Genomic DNA, 19596 nt, shown 5'->3' with positions numbered 1-19596 from the left:
GCTGGAGGCTGCAGGGAGTTTCAGAAATAAAACTATTTTGCAAACTTTCTGTAAGAAGACAATACTGTATTAACCTGGGAGTCTTAGCTGCCAAACTGTTTTTGTAAAAATGTTTAACCTAGCTTGGCACAGTGACTCACCCCTGTAATCCTAGCTACTCAGGAGGCTGAGATCTGAGGAGCAAAGTTCAAAGCCAGCCTGGGCACTAAAGACTGTGAAGCTCTTCAATTAACCACTAGAAAACTGGAAGTGGCACTGTGGCTGTAGGGGAAGGGCAATAACCTTGGGCTGAAGAGCTCAGGGACAGCACCCAGGCCCAGAGTCCAAGCCCCATCACCGACTCCTAACCCCCCCTCAAAAAAAAAAGCTTAACCTGCTCAACTACCTGTAAGTGGTTACAACCACGTGCATGTGGTTTCATCCTTATGGGTGTTGACTATAGGCATGGTAAGATGATATCATATGGTGACTACCACCTGAGTTTTTTTATTTATCTTTAAAAGCTCAGCCCCAGTGAAGGTTGGGAATTTTCTCCATCAGCCAAAAGGTGGAGAGTAGTTACTGTGCTGTTATTAAACTGACTCCTAGCTCCGTTCACTGAGTGCTGGTGCCTGTATGTGTGGGGGGTTCAGCTGTCCACAAATGGCTGGGATATTACAAGTGTGCGGCTATGTCCTTACCTGCTTCATGCCCCCTCCAAGCAGGTAATTCATAGTTGCTTTAAAAAGTTGTTCTGCCTAAAAGCATAACAAAAGATTTTTTATTTGGGCCCAACTATCTATGAAATCCTAGACTTTACATACTTTTAAAACTGAGTCTCACTATCTAATTCAGAGTGGTCACAAACTCACTTCCCCCTGCCTCTACCTCCCTACTCCTGGATTAAATGAACATGGCTACCATGCCCAGCTTGAGTCTGAATTCTAAGTACCACTCTATCAGTCTTCAAGAATATACTGGGAATTGGGCCGGGAGTTTGGCGTAGTGGTAGAGTGCTTGCCTAGCATGCACGAAGACCAGGGTTCAATTCCTCGGTACTACATACATAGAAGAAAGTCAGAGGTGGTGCTGAGGCTCAAGTGGTAGAGCTCTAGCCTTGAGAAAGTCCAAGGACAGTGCTCAGGCCCCGAGCTCAAGCCCAGGACTGGCAAAAAAAAAAAAAAAAATACACACAACACACACACACTGGGAAAACTACCCTTGTGAAGAATGAACAAAAATATCCTGTGTACCTCACTCTACGGTGAGTAGAAGGTGTAGATACTAATTTCTCATCTAAACTGCTGTGGCTGAAACTACAAATTGACCCCTAATATTCACGCAATCTTTTTTTTTAAAGAAACCCTCATTTTTAGTTAATATGCCTTCCTTACAGCTGTGTGGTCACATGATCAAGCTCTCATTGAGAGCTGGCTGTGTCTCATTACAATCATTCTAATCTCCAATTCCTGAGTAACCAGGATTGCAAATGAGAGCCATTATAACAGGACTTATGCCATATTTCGTGTAGTATAGTACTCTTGTTCTCTTTCCTCCAAGCTGGAGGTGCATCACCTTTTATATATGCACATGAGGACTTAGCTCAGAGGAACCTGGACTTTTGAACCAGGCAGAAATGCCTACCTGACATATATTCAAGAGCTTAGCCTAGGGGTCAGAGTTTGGCCTAGTGGTTAAAGTGCTTGCCTAGCATACATGAAGACCCGGGTTTGATTCCTCGGTATCACATATATAGAAAAAAAGCCAGAAGTGGTGCTGAGGCTCAAGTGGTAGAACTCTAGCGTAGAGAAAGTCCAAGGACAGTGCTCAGGCCCTGAGCTCAAGCCCAGGACTGGCAAAAAAAAAAAAAAAAAAAGAGAGAGAGCTTAGTCTACCTACAAGCTAATGCATTAAAGAGAAACATTTCTATCTTGTTTGAGGACTCTTGAGATATTACTTACATTCTCAAGCTGACCTCGAATAAATGCTAGGTTGGCCATCTGAAAACAAAGCATAAATTGTTGTTTAGTCTGAAATACAAACTTATAAACCTTTACAGTAACATTCCTTTTGCTTTCACCCTCTATAGAAATAGTTCAAAGCAGAGAAAATATGCTACCAGTTAACCTCCATGCAAAGATAAGAACAGTAAATACTTTGTTGCATATAGTCTATTGGTAACAAGCCAAAAGGTCTATAAATCACTAGAGAAACAAATATAATACTTCTTTTGGCTCTAGACTGAAATGTAAGCTACTCTAGGGGGGAGCATGTTAAAAAAATGAAAACAAGGGAAGAATTGTTCTACTTCCTAATCTATATTTCTTACCTTCCCTAGTATTCACCCTTTATCAGCAGCTTAGATGGCTTAAAAGAATTACCAAACCTTGCCGTGCTGGGTGCAGGCGACTCATGCCAGTAATCCTAGCTACTCAGGAGGCTGAGATGTGAGGGTTCAAAAGCCAGCTCTAAAGTCGGAGAACCTTATCTCCAATTAACCACCAGAAAACCAATAGTAGAACTGTGACTCAAGTGGTAGAGAGGTAGCCTTGAGCTGAAGAGCTCAGAGACAGCGCCCAGGCCCAGAGTTCAAGCCCCACAACCAAAAACAAAACAAAGATTTACCAAATCATAAGTGTAAGTGATGGCCTTCTTGTTATCACTCTGATAGGCCAGGCGGAGTGCATCATGCAAAAGTAGCTCAGCCTCTTCTGGTTCATCTTTCATGATGCTTAACTAAAAAACAAAGACGAAGAAATAACGCTAAATGAAACATATGGAAAGCACATTACATGTTACCAGATACAGATATCACTGTATCAGTACAGAGAGAAGCTTTTCACGGGCTGGAGGCAAGATGGTTCAAGTGGTAGCACCTGACCAGCAAGGACAAAACTCCATACCACAAAGGAAGGAGGGAAGGGAGAAAGTAAAGAGGAGGGGAGGAAATACTTCTTACTTTATCAACCATCTATTGAATCTCTACTATGCCCCAAGCATTATGTGAGTCTAGCCTCACTGGGAGCTAGGTGTGGCCATATAACACTTTTGACCCACCAATGCAGGAAAGAGGACTATAAGCAATCTTTGAATCTTATAAGAGAGCTGTTTACCCTCCATTCTCTTCCTGCAAGCTGAAGATGACTATGTAGGACAAATAAGCTTGATTACAACTCATGAGAAGAACTTTAAAGAAAACAATAAAAGGAGTGATATCAGCAGTTAGGAAGCTTCCCAATTAGTGAGAGTTAAACTGAGGCTGGAAGGATAGGAAAGAGTCAAAGGAAGAACTTCCAAAAGGGCACTTTCAGAAGAAATGTAAGGAAAAGATATGTGAAGAGGTGATGGTGAACCAGAGGGTCACTGACAAATGAGTGGGTAAGGTTGGGTAGTTGTGCAGACCAAGGCAATAAAGGAGTTTGGATTTATCATAAATGCAATGGGAAATCATTCAATTTTCAGGCAAGGAAGAGATACAATTTTTGTTGTTTTTAGACTCTGTGTCACTATGCAATCCTAAACTGGTCTCCAACTCATCATCCTCTTGCCTCACCCTCTAGAGTGCTAGGATTACCAGAATGTACCACCACACTCAATCTGATTTATATTTTCTAAAACATCACCCGGGGTTGCTAAGTGGAGAATGGACAGTAGGAGGGGGGCAAAAAAGACAGTACACACTACTGCAGCAGATGAGAAATATTTTGGATGTAGTGGCAACAAGGTGCTAGTTCTGTGTATTTTGATCAGTAGTAAGGTACAAGTTAAAAAAATAACTATGAGGTTTTTAGGCTGAGATAGTAAAGAGAAGAAAGTAAAGGTGGAAGTTGGGTGGTGGAATCCTAGCTACTAAGGAGGCTGAGATCTGAGGACCCATGGGTCAAAGCCAACTGGAGTAGGAAGGTCGTCTGTGAGAACCTTACCTCCAATTAACCACCCCCCAAAAGCCTGCAGTGGAAGTGTGGCTCAAGTGGTACAGTGTTATCTTATTTTTTTTTTAAAGTTAATTCCCCTTTATTTATTTAGCCAGTCCCGGGCTTGAGCTCAAGGCTAGAGCTTTTCCACTTGAGCCTCAGCACCACTTCGGGCTTTTTTCTATGTATGTGGTACCAAGGAATCGAACCTGGGTCTTCGTGCATGCTAGGCAAGCACTTTAACCAATAGGCCAAACTCCCGGCCCTACAGTGTTATCTTTGACCAAAAAAGCTAAAGGACAGTACCTAGACCCCCAGCTTCAGACTCCAGTACTGGTGCATGCCCACACCCACGCCCGCCCCCAAAGTGAATATAGCGAATATAGAGTTTGGGATCTGTTAAGCCTGAGTGGCAGAGGGCCTTACAGCGACACAGAGCAGACCTTGAATACAAATCTAGACACTGCGGACATTAAGTCTAAGGAATTTAACCTAATGGAACAGATGAGCTACACTGGAAAGAAAACTTGTATTAAGGACGTGAAGAAAAAACGAACTTAGAAGAGAACCAAAACTAAATTGCATTTCAGGACGCCATAAGTTAAGCGTACAAAAATACCACTTCAGCTAGGTTTCTTTCTTTTCTTTTTTTTTTTTTTTAAGGCAAAACAGTCTTAATAATGCGTTTGGGGAAGAGATGCCAGGTGCTGTCCCGATCGGTTTTGCTGCGGGTCTTTGCAGACCAGCCTGAATGTAGCCCCTAATTCTAGGTAATTTTTTCCCTCGTAGGCTCCATCCTGGGTGCGGCAAGCGGGAGAAGGAACGAGCGCCTCAGCGAAGCAAGGCCGCCCCGACCAGACGCACGCCCGCGAGCCACCTCACCTTGGCTCGCTTCAGCAGCTGAATGATCTCGGCCTCCGCCTCGTCCGCCGCGTCCTCGGCGGCAGCCCCGCCCGCGCCCGGCGGCCGCTCCTCCTCTTCCGCAGCGGGCCTTGAGAACCAGGCGAGCGCTGCGGGAAGGGGCTCTGAGGTCACCGGGCCCGGCCCGCGCCCCTGCCCCCGCCCGCCTGGCCCCGCCCGGCCCCGCCCGGCCCGCGCCCCTCACCTGCTACCAGCGGCAGCAGGCCCGGGCCCCGGCGGTGCAGCGCGACTCTGGGCGGCAGCACCTTCGCTTCGGGTCTTGGCCCTCCAGCCAGCTCCGGGAGCAGTCGTGAGGAGCAGCCCCAGCACCACCTCCTCCTCCCCGCGGCCCGCAGGAGGCCTCGGCCCAAGCCGCGGCAGAAGAACCTGTACATGCTCTCTCCGCGTCCTCTGCGCACTGCAGGCCGGGTCAGTCGGATGCCCCGCCCCCAGCACGAAGCGCTCTCCGGATTGGCCTTGGGGTGACGTCGAGGTGCGTCACCGTCGCGGGTCTCTCATGCGCGGTGACGCAAGCCAACGTCATTCCGTCTCGCTCCGCCCTGGCGGTCGGCGGGAATTTTCCACAGGTCGTTCCAGCGTTGCCTTCGCGCTTGCCGAAGAGCGCGCACCCCGCGGCGGCATGGCCGTCGTGCTGCCGGAAGTGGTGGAAGAGCTCCTAAGCGAGATGGTCGCGGCGGTGCGGGAGAGCGCGCGAAGTATGGGGCCGCAGGGCGTGGCGGGAGGGCGTGGGCCTCGGCGCCCCAGGCCTAGGGTTTGCGGTCCCCTCCACCTTCCCTGCATCCCATGTAATTCTGTCTCTAAAACCCACAGTTGTAAAACAGTGATCGCAGTCAGTAATTAGCGAATTAGTAATTACTGACATTTGGCTGATGGCTTGGAGTTGTGGCCTGTGCCAGGTCTTGAGTTCAAAGTCCACTACCTTGAAAGGCAGGGAATCAGTTTGGTCAGAGGAAAGTTGTATGTTACCCAGAACTTGTGTCCATTCCTCCTTCATGGAGCAAACCGGAAGGAGGAAAGTGGATTTTATTTTACTCACTATTTTGAGTTAAGATTGTTACCCATTTTTTAAAAGCCCTGATGGTAACTTTGCAATTAATTCTCTCGTGCACTTTGCTCAGGAAATGAATTTTTTTTTCTTGTCGGTCGTGGGACTTGAACCCTGGGCTTGAGCGCTGTGTCCCTGAGCTCTTCAACTCAAGGCTACTACCCTACTCCTTGAGCCTCAGTGCCACTAACGGTTTTCTGGTGATTAATCGGTGATAAATCTCAGACTTCAGTGCCAGAGCTGGCCTTGAACCGCGATCCTCAGATCCCAGCCTCCTAAGGAGCTAGGACCACAGACGTGAGCCACCATGCCCGGCTAGGAAATAAACATTTTTATGGTCACAAAGTCCAAATGCATATGCAAAAATTGCTGGAATGTGCAAGTGCCTTTTATTCCATTGGCCAGCAGAGTGCGCTCTGTACCTATGTCACTAAGTTCACTAAGAAAGTGATCTTAAAGTTGAGTATCAAACTTCTCATCAAATGTGCCAATTAAAGACTATCACTGGTAGCTCACGCCTGTAATCCTAACTACTCCAGAGGCTAAAATCTGAGGATCGTAGATCAACCAGCCTTGGCAGAAAAGTCAGTGAGATTCTTATCTTCGGTTAAGCACCAAAAAAGCCAGGAGTGGAGCTATGTATGGCTCAAATGGTAGAGCACAAGACTTAAGCAAAAAAGCTCAGGGACAGCACCCTGGCCATGAATTTGTTTTTATGCACTCTGTGCAACTTTGAATTTGTTTGGGTTTCTCCCCCCACCCACCTTTTTTTAAGTGTGTGTGTGTGTCTGTCTGTCTGTCTGTCCCAGACTGGGACTTGAATTCAGTACCAAGTGCTTCTTTTGCTCATTGGCTAGCATTCTACCAACTGAGCCACACCTCCAGCCCCTTGAGTTCTTTTCTTTCCCTCTCTTCCCCTTCTCTTTTCTTTTCTCAGAGCTGAGGATGAAATTCAGGGCATTGCTTTTCTACTGAGCTAAATCCTCAACTCCCTTGAGTTTGTTTTGAAAAGACAGAAGAGTGAGCCTTTGTTCTCTCCTTTCAGTCTAAAGTGTTTAGTAAGGTAATTTTAGGTGAACTAGACATTCAAATCATGTTCTGATTTCAGAAAGGGTGGAGAAAGGCCAAAACGTTGTTAGCCCAAACAGTGTTTCTTGAACTCTTAAGACTGATGGTCAAATTTGGCAATGGTATGAGCATCACAACAAGCCTTGCCAGACCTCTGGGGTCTGTGCCAGAGTGGATTAATCCATACACTGACGAACTTGAATTGGGCCTAAAAGGTGCCCTTGACACCCATGCTTCAGACACTGGAACCACTGCCATTGATTCATGTTTTTAGTAGAACCAATTTGACAATTTTGATTTTGTTTTTCTTCAGTGATGAGGGTGGAATTCAGGCTCTTGCATGTTTATGCTATGCAGATACTCTTACCACTGAGCAATATTCCTGGCCTAGCAGAACTTTTCTGCTTTCTCAAAAATCTTGGTTCTAGGTAGTCAGACACATTTCCTAATTCCAATTCTTCAGTGGTAATTTTTAAATCAGGCTCCCAAGTTTATACTTGTAAGATGAAATATAGTCATAGCTGAGCCATGCAGGAAGCTGGAATTACTTTTCCTGTGTAACTTTTTGGTCTTCCTGGAGTTATAATCATCTTAGCTTTGATTTCTTGCTTAATTTTCTGTGTAATCCTGCCTGTCCTGAGTTTCCACACAAAATGTTCTGGTGAATGAGGTGTTTTACAGTTTTAGTTTCCTAGAGAAATCTCTCCTAGAGCCTTTGACTTACCTAGTATGAATTAGCTAATCTTAGCTGTATCCTGAGATCTCCATTCACTAATCTTGAGAATTCTATTTACCTTGTTGGACCTTATGTCTAGTATATTCGAGCATTTTTTCTTTGTTTTATATCTTATTTTATGGAACATATACTCTAGTTTCTTCCTTAAAAAGGAGGCATGAGATACAGTCTTTGAGGCTTTGCATGTCTGAAAAAGTTAGTTTGGTTTTTTTACCCTCATACTTAATTGATAGGTTGTTTAGGTATTAAATTATATGTTGGAAATAATACTTCTCCAGACATCTGGAAGCTAATTTCATTAGCGTCTAGTGTTGCTGATTTTTGTGTATGATTTTTATTATCTCTGGATGTTGGAATTATATTTCTCCCATGGTATCAATGGAGGGTTACTCACAGGACTCTGTGGATACCACTGACATTCAAATCTTTTATATAAAATGGCATATTACCTATATACTTATACATATCCTCCTGTGTACTCATATGCCTGATACAATGTAAACTCTATATAGATATATTGAATGTTTAGGGGACTAATGACTAAAAAGTCTACATGTTAAGTACAAGGATAGGTTGGTTTCCATGGAGGGAGGTATTAGAAAAAGGGTCTATTTAGTCCAAAGTGACCCCCAGCTCACTGATTACAGGCCTGTGCCCAACCTCCTCAACTGTTTTTGATCAAAGGCTGATGGAATCCGTGGATGGGGAATCCATGGATATGGAAGGCCAACTGCATCTTTCTCTTATGACCAGTGTTCTGAATCTTCTGCAAAGGTTTATTTTTGTTTTTTCACTTTCCCATGTGGGTACTCAGTGGATCTTTTCAAGCTATCAGTTCATATTCAATTCTGTAAACTTTCTTGATTGCTTACTGGATGAATTCCCTCCCTCTGTTTTTTTTATTCTTGCTATTTGAATGTTCTTTATTGTCTCTCTGAGTGACTTATCTCTCTTGTATTTCATCTTGTTCATTTTCTCTATTTCCTTCAGCTGTATCTGTTAGATTTTCCGTGTAGTTTTGCTTCTTCTTCTGTCCTGTTTTTAACTTGTAACTTTGTCCTCTGAAGATCCCTTATTATCTTTTGTGCCTATTTTGTATTAGCTTGTTTTCTTTTTCCTCTCACAGTATTAATGATAGGTGTCTGAAATTTTCTTCTCTCTGCAATTTTTTCCTTTAATTAGCTCTCATTTGTTTTGTTGTGTCTTCTTTGTTTGGTAATTTTTAGTTGTCTGGTCATGTGTTAGAATAGGAGACTGGGTGTGGAGGAGCTTATGTATAGTCAGTGTCATTGTAATTGTTTTGGACAGGCACTTTGTTGGGGAAAACATTCTGACTCGAAGTGAAGACTGATTCCAGCCCCCTGCCTGAGCAGGGAAGCCTGATTGCAGACTGTGTAGCTCAGTGGTTGGTAGAATGATTGTGTAACACGTGTGAAGTCTTGGGTTCAAACTCCAGTATCTCATAATGAAGAAAAAGTAGTTGAAGGCCTGATTGCTTAGGATCGTTCTATGCTGGGGAAAACAGCAGGAACTGTCCCTGTTAGGGAGGGGTAGTTTTTGTTGTTGTTGTTTTGTTTTGTTTTGCCAGTCTTAGGACCTTACTCAGGACCTGAGCACTGTCCTTGGGCTTTCTCAAGGCTAGAGCTCTACCAGTTGAGCCTCAGCACCACTTTCGGCTTTTTTCTATGTATGTGGTGTTGAGGAATCGAACCCAGGTCTTTGTGCATGCTAGGCAAGCACTCTACCACTAGGACAAACTCCCAGCCCAAGGCTAATTCTTCTTAAAGTTCCTTTCAAAGAATCTTTCTCATTTCAGTGTCCGTACTTGATCCTCACCTGCATAGCTAGCTGTTGTCACCAGTTTCTGAAGGTTTCTTTTGAGGAAAGCATGTAGAAAAGAAATAGTACATGCTGGATTATAACCAGGTTGATGGTTTGTTTTCTTAAGATTCTGTTTTTATAGTGGGTCGTGATGATTCAGGCCTGTAATCCTACCTACTCAGGAGGCTCAGATCTAAGGATCTGTGGTTCAAAGCCAGCCTGGGCACTAAAGGCCAGGAGACTCTTTATCTCCAGTTAACCACTAGAAAACTGAAAGTGGCACCATGGCTCAAGGGGTAGAGCGGTAGCCTTAAGCTGAAGAGCTCAGGGACAGCACCCAGGTCCAGTGTCCAAGCCCCATGACAAAAAAAAAAAAAAAAAAAAAAAAATCTGTTTTCTAAGATCTTCAAAGTTATTTTCTACTCTCCTTCCAACTTCCAGCATACCTTAGCTGTTATTTCTCCCTATCTTTCTCAACCCTGGGGGGTTATTTTATTTTTTTTTTTTTTGCCAGTCCTGGGCTTGAGGTCAGGGCCTGAGCACTGTCCTTGGACTTTCTCAAGGCTAGAGCTCTACCACTTGAGCCTCAGCACCACTTCCAGCTTTTTTCTATGTATGTGGTACCAAGGAATCGAACCCGGGTCTTCATGCTTGCTAGGCAAGCACTTTAACCACTAGGCCAAACTCCCGGCCCTGGGGGGTTATTTTTTAACCCTTTTATTATTGTTTTAGTGGAATTTGGAGAAATAATACAATTAGAAATGTAGGTGGAGAGGCCGGGAGTTTGGCCTAGTGGTAGAGTGCTTGCCTAGCATGCACGAAGACCCGGGTTTGATTCCTCGGTACCACAGACTTAGAAAAAGCCGGAAGTGGTGCTAAGGCTCAAGTGGTAGAGCTCTAGCCTTGAGAAAGTCCAAGGACAGTGCCCTGAGCTCAAGCCCAGGACAGGCCAAAAAAAAATGTAGGTAGAACTCGCCATTTTACATAGACTTTTTGGTTACAGTCTTTTTAAGATTTTTATGTTTCTGGTCGCTAATTTAACATGACTAAAGAGCTTCCATTTCTGTATTACAGTTCCTGATGAGCATCTCTTATCGTAAGTACATGTTTTATCATCTTTATAATTGTTTAACCATTTGTGTACTTTAAGAGCCAAACTCTTACCATATCAATTGTTGACATTTTAAACTAGCAACAATATTTTTCATGTGATCGTTAAAAAATGTCTCCAAGTGAATAGTCAACATTATATTGGACAGTACAAGGCATTCTTTTTTTCTTTTCTTTTTTTTTTAACCAGTCATGGGACTTAACTCTGGGCATTGTCCCTGAGCTCTTCAGCTCAAGACTACTGCCCTAAACCTTGAGCCACAGCTCTACTTCCAGGTTTCTGGTGGTTAATTAGAGATGAGTCTTATGGACTTTTTAGTGCCCAGGCTGGCTTTGAACCATGATCCTCAGATCTCAGCCTCCTGTGTAGCTAAGATTACAGGTGTGAACCACCTTGTCCAGCTACAAGGTATTCTTGTATTGACCTATTTGTCACCAGAGACACTGTAACTGTTATACTAACGTATATAAAAAAAAAAACTAAAACCATTAGTATATATAACATAGAGAAAAAAAACTAGAAGCATATGTATCTTTACAGACAGTTGTTATTTACAGAAAATGTATCTACCTAAGAGAGAGAAAAAAATTGCCAGTTGTCTTAGTAATTCAATTTTTGGAGGGTTTTGTTATTTGGTTATTTGCTTTTTGTTTTTTGTCAGTTGTGGGACTTGAACTCTGGGCCTGGGCATTGTCCCTGAGCTCTTCAGCTCATGGCCACTGCCCTTGAGCCACTTCCTGGTTATTTATTTGGTTTTTGAGACAAGCTCTCTCTGTGTAGCCTGGGCTGGTCTTGACCACATGATCCTCCTGCCTCAGCCTCCCAGCAAAAAATCTAGAAATACAGAAATCAAATACTTCCTTTATATTGCAAAATCTAAAAATATAATTTACTCTCAATACCAACAAAAAAAGGATAAATAGGTGGAGGGTATAGCTCAGTGCCACAATGCTCTCTAGCGTGCATGGGTCCTTGGGTCAACTGCCAGCATTAAGAAAAAAAAAATAGTCAAGGATGGTAATTGTTCAGATCAAGCTACTGAGATGACTAAGGTCAGACCCTCTAATCTGAAGTTTTTGAATTTCCCAGGCTGAAGTTTATCTTTGGCTCATCAGCCATCCAGGCTTTGGACCTAGTTGATCGGCAGTCTGTTACTTCAATCTCATCGCCCAGTGGACGGTGTATTTACCAGGTAGATGTTTAGAGGTGGGGATGATCTTAACAAAAAAACCTCGTAAGACACATACCTCTTTATGAATCTCTGGAAGCTAGTGACCTTCTTGAAGTATTTCCTGGAGTACTTGATGCTTGATTTGTCTAGTAATATTGTAAGAATTTAGTTTCATTCAGAAGTTGCATATAGCAATAAAAGTTATGTCGCACATCAACTGGATACCCAGCTAGTTATCTTTCTGTAAGTCAACCTTTATTCCCACAGGTCAACCCTCATAGACTTACTTTTCACTTTTCGTTTTGTTGCTGAGCTGCTTTTGAGAAACTTGGTCCACTTCGGAAGGGAGAGAGGTCATCAGGAGAGGCTAAGTACTGCTGCAAGAACAGTGACCTCCAAATTCGAAAGATGTACAAAAATAGAGTTTTACCACCACTTGTCGATGAAAAGCTGTTTGCAGCTCTGTTCCAAAACACATTTGTTCAGGACCCCAGATTTGGTGAAGTAATATGAGGAGCGTTGTTAAAAAGTCATAGCAGAGAGAAAAGAACATGATATGCTACAATTTTAAAAGTTTCTGCTTGGGTATTTACATTGCATTTGCTAATGCAAATCATATGGCCAGTGTATATTTAGTAAGACAGTTATGAATAGCCTTTTCTCCAGAGAGTGGTGGCAAACAGAAGAATAAATAATACAGCTTGAAACTCGAAAGTCTCCTAAGAGTCTTGGAACAGTCATAAAATAAAAACTAAGCCAGGCACCAGTGGCTCACACTTATAATCTTATCTACTCAGGACACCCAAGATTTGAGAGCCAGCTCTTGCAGACAGATCTTCCAGACTCTTATTTCTGACTAGCTTGAAAAAAGCTGGAAGTGGAGTTGTGGCTCACGTGGTAGAATACCAGCCTTGAGGGAAAAGACTCAAGATCCCGAGTTCAAGCCCCAGTGCTAACACACACACACACACACACACACACACACACACACACACACACACACACACACTCACACACACAGTACCTATGAATGGATGATTGCAGAGGTGGGCTGCCTTTCTTGAAATGTAACTGAAGTCATAGCAGACTTCCTTCATAGCGGTTTCTACAAGTCTAGTCATTGTCTTGAGTTATCTTCTTTCCTACATATTTCTTTTCTAAAATCTCATTTCTTTGTGGGGGAGAAACATTCCAGGCTATGAGTGGAAGAACTAGGAATAATTCCTGTAAAAGAAGATCATTTCCATTGATGGGGAAAGGAATTGAATTAAATTATCCCTAAGGTCAATTTCCAGTTTTGAACATTTCTAATGTAGATTTTTGCCTGATAAGTTGGGTTCATTCATTGTTCACTACTAGATAAAGAAGAAAAAAACTTAAAATACTCTAATGTATTTATTGCCTCAAGCCGTTGAAATGTTGACTTTTAATCTTAGTCCACCTTTGAAGGAATTAGACAAGAGAACCTCTGGAATTTACCCTGATTTCTAAGTCACCAAGCATTTATTCACCATAGTCCTGGTAGCACTCAGATGAATTGACTCCTAACAAGAAGGAACCCCTGAGTCATTTCTCAGATTAGTGCAGAATCATAGAGACTTATTACTCCTTACATTGAAATCTGGGGGAAAAAAAAAACATGGGATATGGGATATCACTAAAGGAAGAACTCTAAAATATTACCCATTGGTAATTGCTTGAGCATCCAAGGATCATTCATGTCACTTTGACTGCTGGTGGAAATAGTCTGCTGTAATGCTGTCTCTCCAGTGAAAGTCTCCCAGGCACATTAGATCTCTGTGGATAATGAGTGGTGTTTGTGACAAGTTATATAACATACCAAGGTCTTACAATAAGAAACACATAAGATGTGACTTTTCAATATTCAATTTAAAACTGATCTAAAAGTCCTTGGTGGGTACAGTAATCATCTTACCCATCACTGGCCATTCCTGGTCATCTAGTAACCCTCAATGAATTTTGCCAACTTGGTCAAAAAAAGTCACCACAATGGCTGTGTCCTGTGACCCATAAAACAAAATCATAACACCTGTGTCTTCTATCATTCTTCTACAGTTAATTTTACCAATTGCCTTATTCTATAGGAGAAGTGAGTACATCTTGACCTGACATTACAATTTTTCTTTTAAAAACTTGACTTTTCCATTTACATTGCCATGTTAAAGCCTAAGTTAATTTGAAGGCCCTGTGGCATATTTGTAAGTGACAGTTCATTGTAAAACTAGCCCTTAGGTTATTTCTGCTTCCCTTGGATACTAATAATAATCTTGTATTTCTAGTTTGGAAATTAGGATTGAAGCTCTGTGTTAGCCAGCTATCAGTATAACATACCCAAAATGAATCAACTTGAAAGGAGAAAAGGTTTGTTTTAGCTCACTGAGAGGTTTTCATTAAAGCTTTTGGGTACTTGATAGTAGAGTCTTCAAATCTTACTTTTTCTCTCTTTTTTAAGAAGCCCTTTGTGACTGCCATCAACACCCCCACACACTTATCTGTGTTCTCCCTTCCATCCTGCTAGATAAGTAGGCAGATCAGGGCTTGCCTTTTCCTGAGTCCTCCCTCCTGAGCGGCTGAGTCATCCCTTCCACAAGGTTCTTTCCTGTATTTACTCTTCTCACTCTGAAATGTTTTCCAAAAGCCCTTCCCTACTTTTTCTATCCCAAGACCTAGCTATCAACTCTTCACCTATTCCCATGCTTTCTTGAGGTAGGTGATGGAAGTGTTAGAAGTGATACACATGCTATGCAATTTGGTTAACAAATCTAACCAAAGGTTAAGAAATCCCACAATCAGAATGTAGATGAGAGCAACTTTCCCTTTCATCTCTTTAGATGGCTCTGAAGTCAGCCCTATGAATCACTAGGCATAGGAACAAAATGTTTTGTGATAATGGTTTAACTAGCCTGAACTTCTTCCTAAAGGGCAGAGAGCAAGATGGAAGCATGCATGCTGGGGGGAAGAAGTCAGTTTCCATCTTTGCATAAAATACTTCAGTTCTTTCTAATGCAGTCTGCAGTGCTGAGTCACTAGAAGTGGGAGGCAGGCGGGGACGGGGTGGGCTATGGGGTCTGATCCTGTCAGTTTTTTTCTTTCTAGGTACTTGGAAGTTCTGGTAAAACATACACATGTTTGGCTTCTTGTCATTACTGTTCCTGTCCTGCATTTGCCTTCTCAGTGCTACGGAAAAGTGACAGCCTACTGGTAAGGAAGGGAAAGGCTGTTGCAACTGTAGACAAATCTGGGGAGAAACTGTCAGCCCTTGTTTTGTGGTTTAAGAGTTTCACAAAATGGGAATTGTACAGTGTGTTGAAATAGCGGTTTAATGTCCTCATCTTCAGTCATCTCTTCTATGTCTAGCATCCTGAAATGTAGTGTCATATTTAGAGCTACATCAGTCTCCTGCTTCTTCATTTAAAAGGCCACTGATGATATTTTCGGGAGAACTCCAGGGTAATCCTGGACATAGGCAGTGGAAGTTCAGATGGCCCAACAGAAATAGGAATTAAACTGGATGTTGACAACTGAATATTCCCAGCTCCAGATATGGCTTGTGTGTTCCTTCTACCTGACAGGCAGGCTAGCACCTACTGTGAAGCACGAGTGTCTTTTCTAGGCACTGTAAGCTTTTACTGATTTCATCAGTCTAGAGCATAGAGCTGGAACAGGATATATTCATACACTAATTCCAAAGTGCAGGTCTGTTTCTAATAAGTTTGTATTTTGTATTCCAGTGCAAGCATCTTTTGGCAGTTTATCTTAGTCAGGTTATGAGGACCTGCCAGCAGGTCAGTGTCTCTGACAAGCAACTGACTGATATATTGATGGAGACGAAATAAGAAGCAAGAAAAGTACAGACGGAACATCACCTTTGAAAACAAAAGCCCGTCAAGAACTGCATTTAACATGTCATGGATCACAAGAAAGAGAAGTGAAATTGGTCATTCAGAGACTTCTTGTTAGTGTCCCTTTTCTCTGACAGGCTGCAGGAGGGCTTTGGGTTGGAAGTGTGGGATATGAAGGACATGGGTGTAGTTGCAGTCTTCTCATGGAAAAGTCTATCTGTAAGGAATCGACTATTACATATTCAAAAAAACCTGCTATGTTAACAACTTGGATTTTTCTTTTTCTTTTCTGTGTGTATACTGGTTCTGAGACTTGAACTCAGGCCTCCATGCTCTTGCTCATCTTTTTCACACAAAGCTTGTGCTCTGCAACTTAAATCACACCTTCACTTCTGGCTTTCTGATGGTTAATCTGAGAGAGTTTCATAGAGGGGTTTGGCCTAGTGGTAGAGTGCTTGCCTAGCATGCACCCACGTTGGAGTCCTTAGTACCACATACATAGAAAAGCCAGAAGTAGTGCTGTGGCTCAAGTGGTAAAGTACTAGCCTTGAGGAAAAAGCCCAAGGACAGTGCTCATGCCCTGAGTTCAAGTCCCAGGACTAGCAAATAGTTTTGTAGACTTTTCTTTTGGGTTGACTTGAAACCATGACCCTCAGATCTTGGCCTCCCGAGTAGCTAGGATTACATGAGTCATATGACACCTGGCTTACGACATAGATATTTGACTAAATTACTAGTAATTCAGTTTCACAAACTTTTTTTCTTGAACTGACCTCAAAATAGGCCCTGCCTCCTGAATAGCTAGGATAACAGGAATGAGCCACCAGAACAAAGGTTTTTAAGCAACCGTCAGGATAAATACAGTTGTATAACAGGAAGTAGCTTAAGCTTTTTTTTAAGCTTCATTTTTATTTCATTGAAATATACAGAGTTATATGTTTGCTAAGTAAAATTGTAACACTTTAGGTCCCAACAAGTTGGCTTAACTTGAGCTTTGAAAGTCCTAAGTTCTAGAAGAGAGAATCCAATAGAGGAAGGACCCCATTTCTCCAGTTTCTTTGTCTAGTGTTTGCTAATAATTCTACTTAAACATTTAGGAGAATATCATTCCCTAAATAAATACAGCAGTTTTTGGACTGAAGAACTAATTTTTAGTTTTCTTGGTTACCATTCGGGGAACAAGTATACATTAGTACAGTCAACTTTCATTTTTCAACTTTACCTTTAAGTTAAAAATATTTTAATTGTATTCACAGTATTTCACAGTAAAACCATTGAGTCATTTTTCTGTCATGAATGAAGCAGATTTGTAAGATTTAAAATAGTCTTAGAATCCATTCAAGTCGTCGGCATCATCCACAGATTAAGAGCAGCCAAACAGAACCATAAATACATCTGTCAACTCTTGGCACTCATAGATGTGCAGATCAGCTAGATATGTTGTAACTCCAGGCAAGGGCACAAGAGGCAGCTCAGATGCTTGTGGCTTTCACAGTGAGAATCAGCCAGCTATGTCCTGTCCTGTTCTTTGTAAGTTTGTACTTTGTCCTCCAAGAGACCAGAGCCTATGTCATAAACCCAGATGGAGAGCAGGTTGTGGCCCAGCCTGTCCACTCCCACTCTTGGTATCTATCTGGCAAAGAACATACCTGGATATTATTTTGTGAAAAGTATAGCGGAAGTCTCGGTTCCGATAGGAATAGACAATGGGATTGACAGCCGAGTTGGCATGTGACAAGAGAATGGCCATATTCATTGCCCATTTGGGCTTATTCTTAGCCAGAGTTGGTTGAAAAAGAGTAACACAGTTGATAGCATGTACTGGCAGCCAGCACAGAGCGAAAATCCCCACAATCATGGCCAGTGACTTGGCTGCATGGATCTCCCGCTGAAGTGTGGTCCTCGAGTGGTCCATCAGCTCTGTGCGCTGAAGCTGCCTGCAGGCCACCATGAAGATCTTGATGTAGATCACCATCATTATGAGTAGTGGGGGCAGAACACACCCAAAGAAATTGAAATACACCATGTAGCTCATGGGGACCACATTTTCAAAGAGACACTTCACAAGGCAACAGCTTTCATTCATGGTTACATGCCAGGGTTCTGTGCAGTTGTTGGTGGCACTGTCTTTGCTGTTCCACCCCAGGAATGGTGTCAGTCCAATGCCAAAGGCAAGGACCCAGAGAACAGCAATGACCCCTCTTGCTCGAGTCCCAGTGACCAAACTTTTATACCTGTTCAAAAGAACATCAGTTAGTAAAGCCTCTGCAAACAAACCCCAAGAACCCACCTCTGCTTTTGTTCCATAGTCCCTTAGTCCTAACAATCTTGAAGGTTCAACCTCCAGGTTATTCCTTACCTGGGGAAGACAAGTTAACAGGACAGATTTTAATTTTTGCCATAGTAACGCATTTCTGTGATAAAAGAGTTAATTGTAAGCATGGTAGACACCTTGAAGGAGTACTTTTTTGTTGTTTTTGGTAGTACTTGGGTTAGATTTCAGGTCTGGGCTTTCAACAGAAATGCTCTACCATGCTTGCCCCCGAAGGACCACCTTTTAATGACCTCCCTACAGATCTCTGAGTCTAGGTCTACTGTTCTAAAGTGGCAGAGACACATGAGGAAACAGAACACAGATCTCTTTAAAATGTTAGGTACCTACATGCTAGCAGGGGCACTGTTGTGATATGGAAAAACAAAAGCACAGTAAAGAAGGTTGGACTGGCAAGGATGGTAGCTTTAAAGACAGTGATTGAGGGCAGCTTCACGGGTGGCCACTGAACAACAGCAAATGAGCACAGATGGCACCACCCATGGCTGTTCTCCCACAAGTAACAGAAGTTTGCTTCAGACTATGAATAGGTTCATTTCCCAGCAAACTGCTGGGAAGCAAGTTCTGACAGCTCTGAACTGCCAGTAAAAGATGAAAATTAGGAAGTAAACAGCAATAGCTGGTTCATAATATGTAAAATCACTTTTCAGTATATTAACTGAATGTAATCTCAGGACAGAAAAGTTTAAAAAAAATAGCTTGATTCACAGTACCTTAAGACCAGGTTATGAAAAGTGTCTAATTTCCTTTGCTTTCAAGACAAAGCTCCTCCTTAGCATGGCCCAATCCACCCTGCTGCGTGTCACAGACCCAACATCAGCCCAAACATCTGTTCCTCTTTATTTTCTATTCACATCTTAAGAGGAGGCCATTCCAAACACAGGTTTATCAGAGACCATGTTCCATATGTTTTCCCTCAACTAGAATGGCAACAACATCCTAAGGACATGAGACCATATTCCTTTGTATTTGAATATATTCCTCCTTATCAGACAGCTTTTACTTCTTTTCAGTACTGGAGACTGAACTCAGGACCTCACATGCTAACAGTCTAGCACCTAACACATACCTTTTCAACTTTAAAGCAATATTCTGCTTCTTAGGAATGCTTGATGCTCTGGCCTGAACAGACTGGAGAGCCAGTATACCCTACTAAAGAAGTAGGAAAAAAAATTACTGGCTGGCTCCATAATGATTTAAATTTAATTTTATTAATGATTTTTTTTTGCCAGTCCTGGGGTTTAAACTCAGGGCCTAGGCACTGTCCCTGAGCTTCTTTTGCTCAAGGCTAGCACTCTACCACTCGAGCCATAGAGCCACTTCCTGCCTTTTCTGTTTTATGTGGTACTGAAGAATTGAACCCAGGGCTTCATGCATGTTAGGCAAGCACTCTACCACTAAGCCACCCAGCCCACGATTTTAATTTTTATCTAGTAATTCAGTGACCTCTAGTCTTTTCCCGAAGAGGGTTCATCTCAACAACAGAGCCTTACTGCAGATATCCTTCTGTGCTCAGTTGCTTAATGATTTTTTTTTTCTTGGCCAATGGATCCATTTCCAAACCTTTCTGCTTCCCTCCTTAATAGGGAATGTAAAGTCATTTATAAAATGGTATTCCTTGCTATTGCCTCACAA

General features: G+C 42.5%; 3 protein-coding genes across 7 annotated transcripts in view; 1 reads left to right on the top strand and 2 right to left on the bottom strand.

The window, feature by feature from the left end:
- Positions 1-5228, bottom strand: part of Ttc19 (tetratricopeptide repeat domain 19) — a 22573-nt gene extending 17345 nt beyond the window's left edge. Inside the window, exons 1-5 of the mRNA XM_090349504.1 lie at positions 4999-5228; positions 4776-4903; positions 2605-2715; positions 1941-1979; positions 681-737 (exon numbers count right to left, since the gene is read on the bottom strand). Coding sequence (XP_090205630.1) covers positions 681-737; positions 1941-1979; positions 2605-2715; positions 4776-4903; positions 4999-5188 — 525 coding nt within the window. The 5' untranslated portion in view covers positions 5189-5228. The remainder of the gene's footprint in view (positions 1-680; positions 738-1940; positions 1980-2604; positions 2716-4775; positions 4904-4998) is intronic.
- The window catches only part of Zswim7 (zinc finger SWIM-type containing 7), a 24833-nt gene continuing 10368 nt past the window's right edge, over positions 5132-19596 (top strand). For 3 of the 5 annotated variants that reach the window (XR_016538270.1, XR_016538269.1, XM_090349502.1), the window contains exons 1-4: positions 5299-5509; positions 10559-10580; positions 11685-11787; positions 14884-14988. Coding sequence is in view for 3 of the 5 variants with exons in the window: in XM_090349502.1 (XP_090205628.1) it covers positions 5311-5509; positions 10559-10580; positions 11685-11787; positions 14884-14988 (429 nt within the window). In the remaining 2 variants the exon portion in view is untranslated. Of the gene's footprint in view, positions 5223-5298; positions 5510-10558; positions 10581-11684; positions 11788-14883; positions 14989-15518; positions 16497-19596 lie in introns of those variants that run through there. The other 2 variants (XM_090349503.1, XM_090349501.1) reach the window with 2 other exon arrangements.
- The window catches only part of Adora2b (adenosine A2b receptor), a 24875-nt gene continuing 21800 nt past the window's right edge, over positions 16522-19596 (bottom strand). The window contains exon 2 of the mRNA XM_090349500.1: positions 16522-17863. Within this exon, the coding sequence (XP_090205626.1) occupies positions 17200-17863 (664 nt within the window). The 3' untranslated portion in view covers positions 16522-17199. The remainder of the gene's footprint in view (positions 17864-19596) is intronic.

The sequence above is a fragment of the Megascapheus bottae genome, chromosome 17 (genome assembly GCF_031878675.1).
Source record: "Megascapheus bottae isolate mThoBot1 chromosome 17, mThoBot2.hap1, whole genome shotgun sequence".
Lineage (NCBI taxonomy): Eukaryota > Metazoa > Chordata > Mammalia > Rodentia > Geomyidae > Megascapheus > Megascapheus bottae.
The sequence above is the reverse complement of the archived record's forward strand: the minus strand, read 5'-3'. Positions and strand labels throughout refer to the sequence as shown.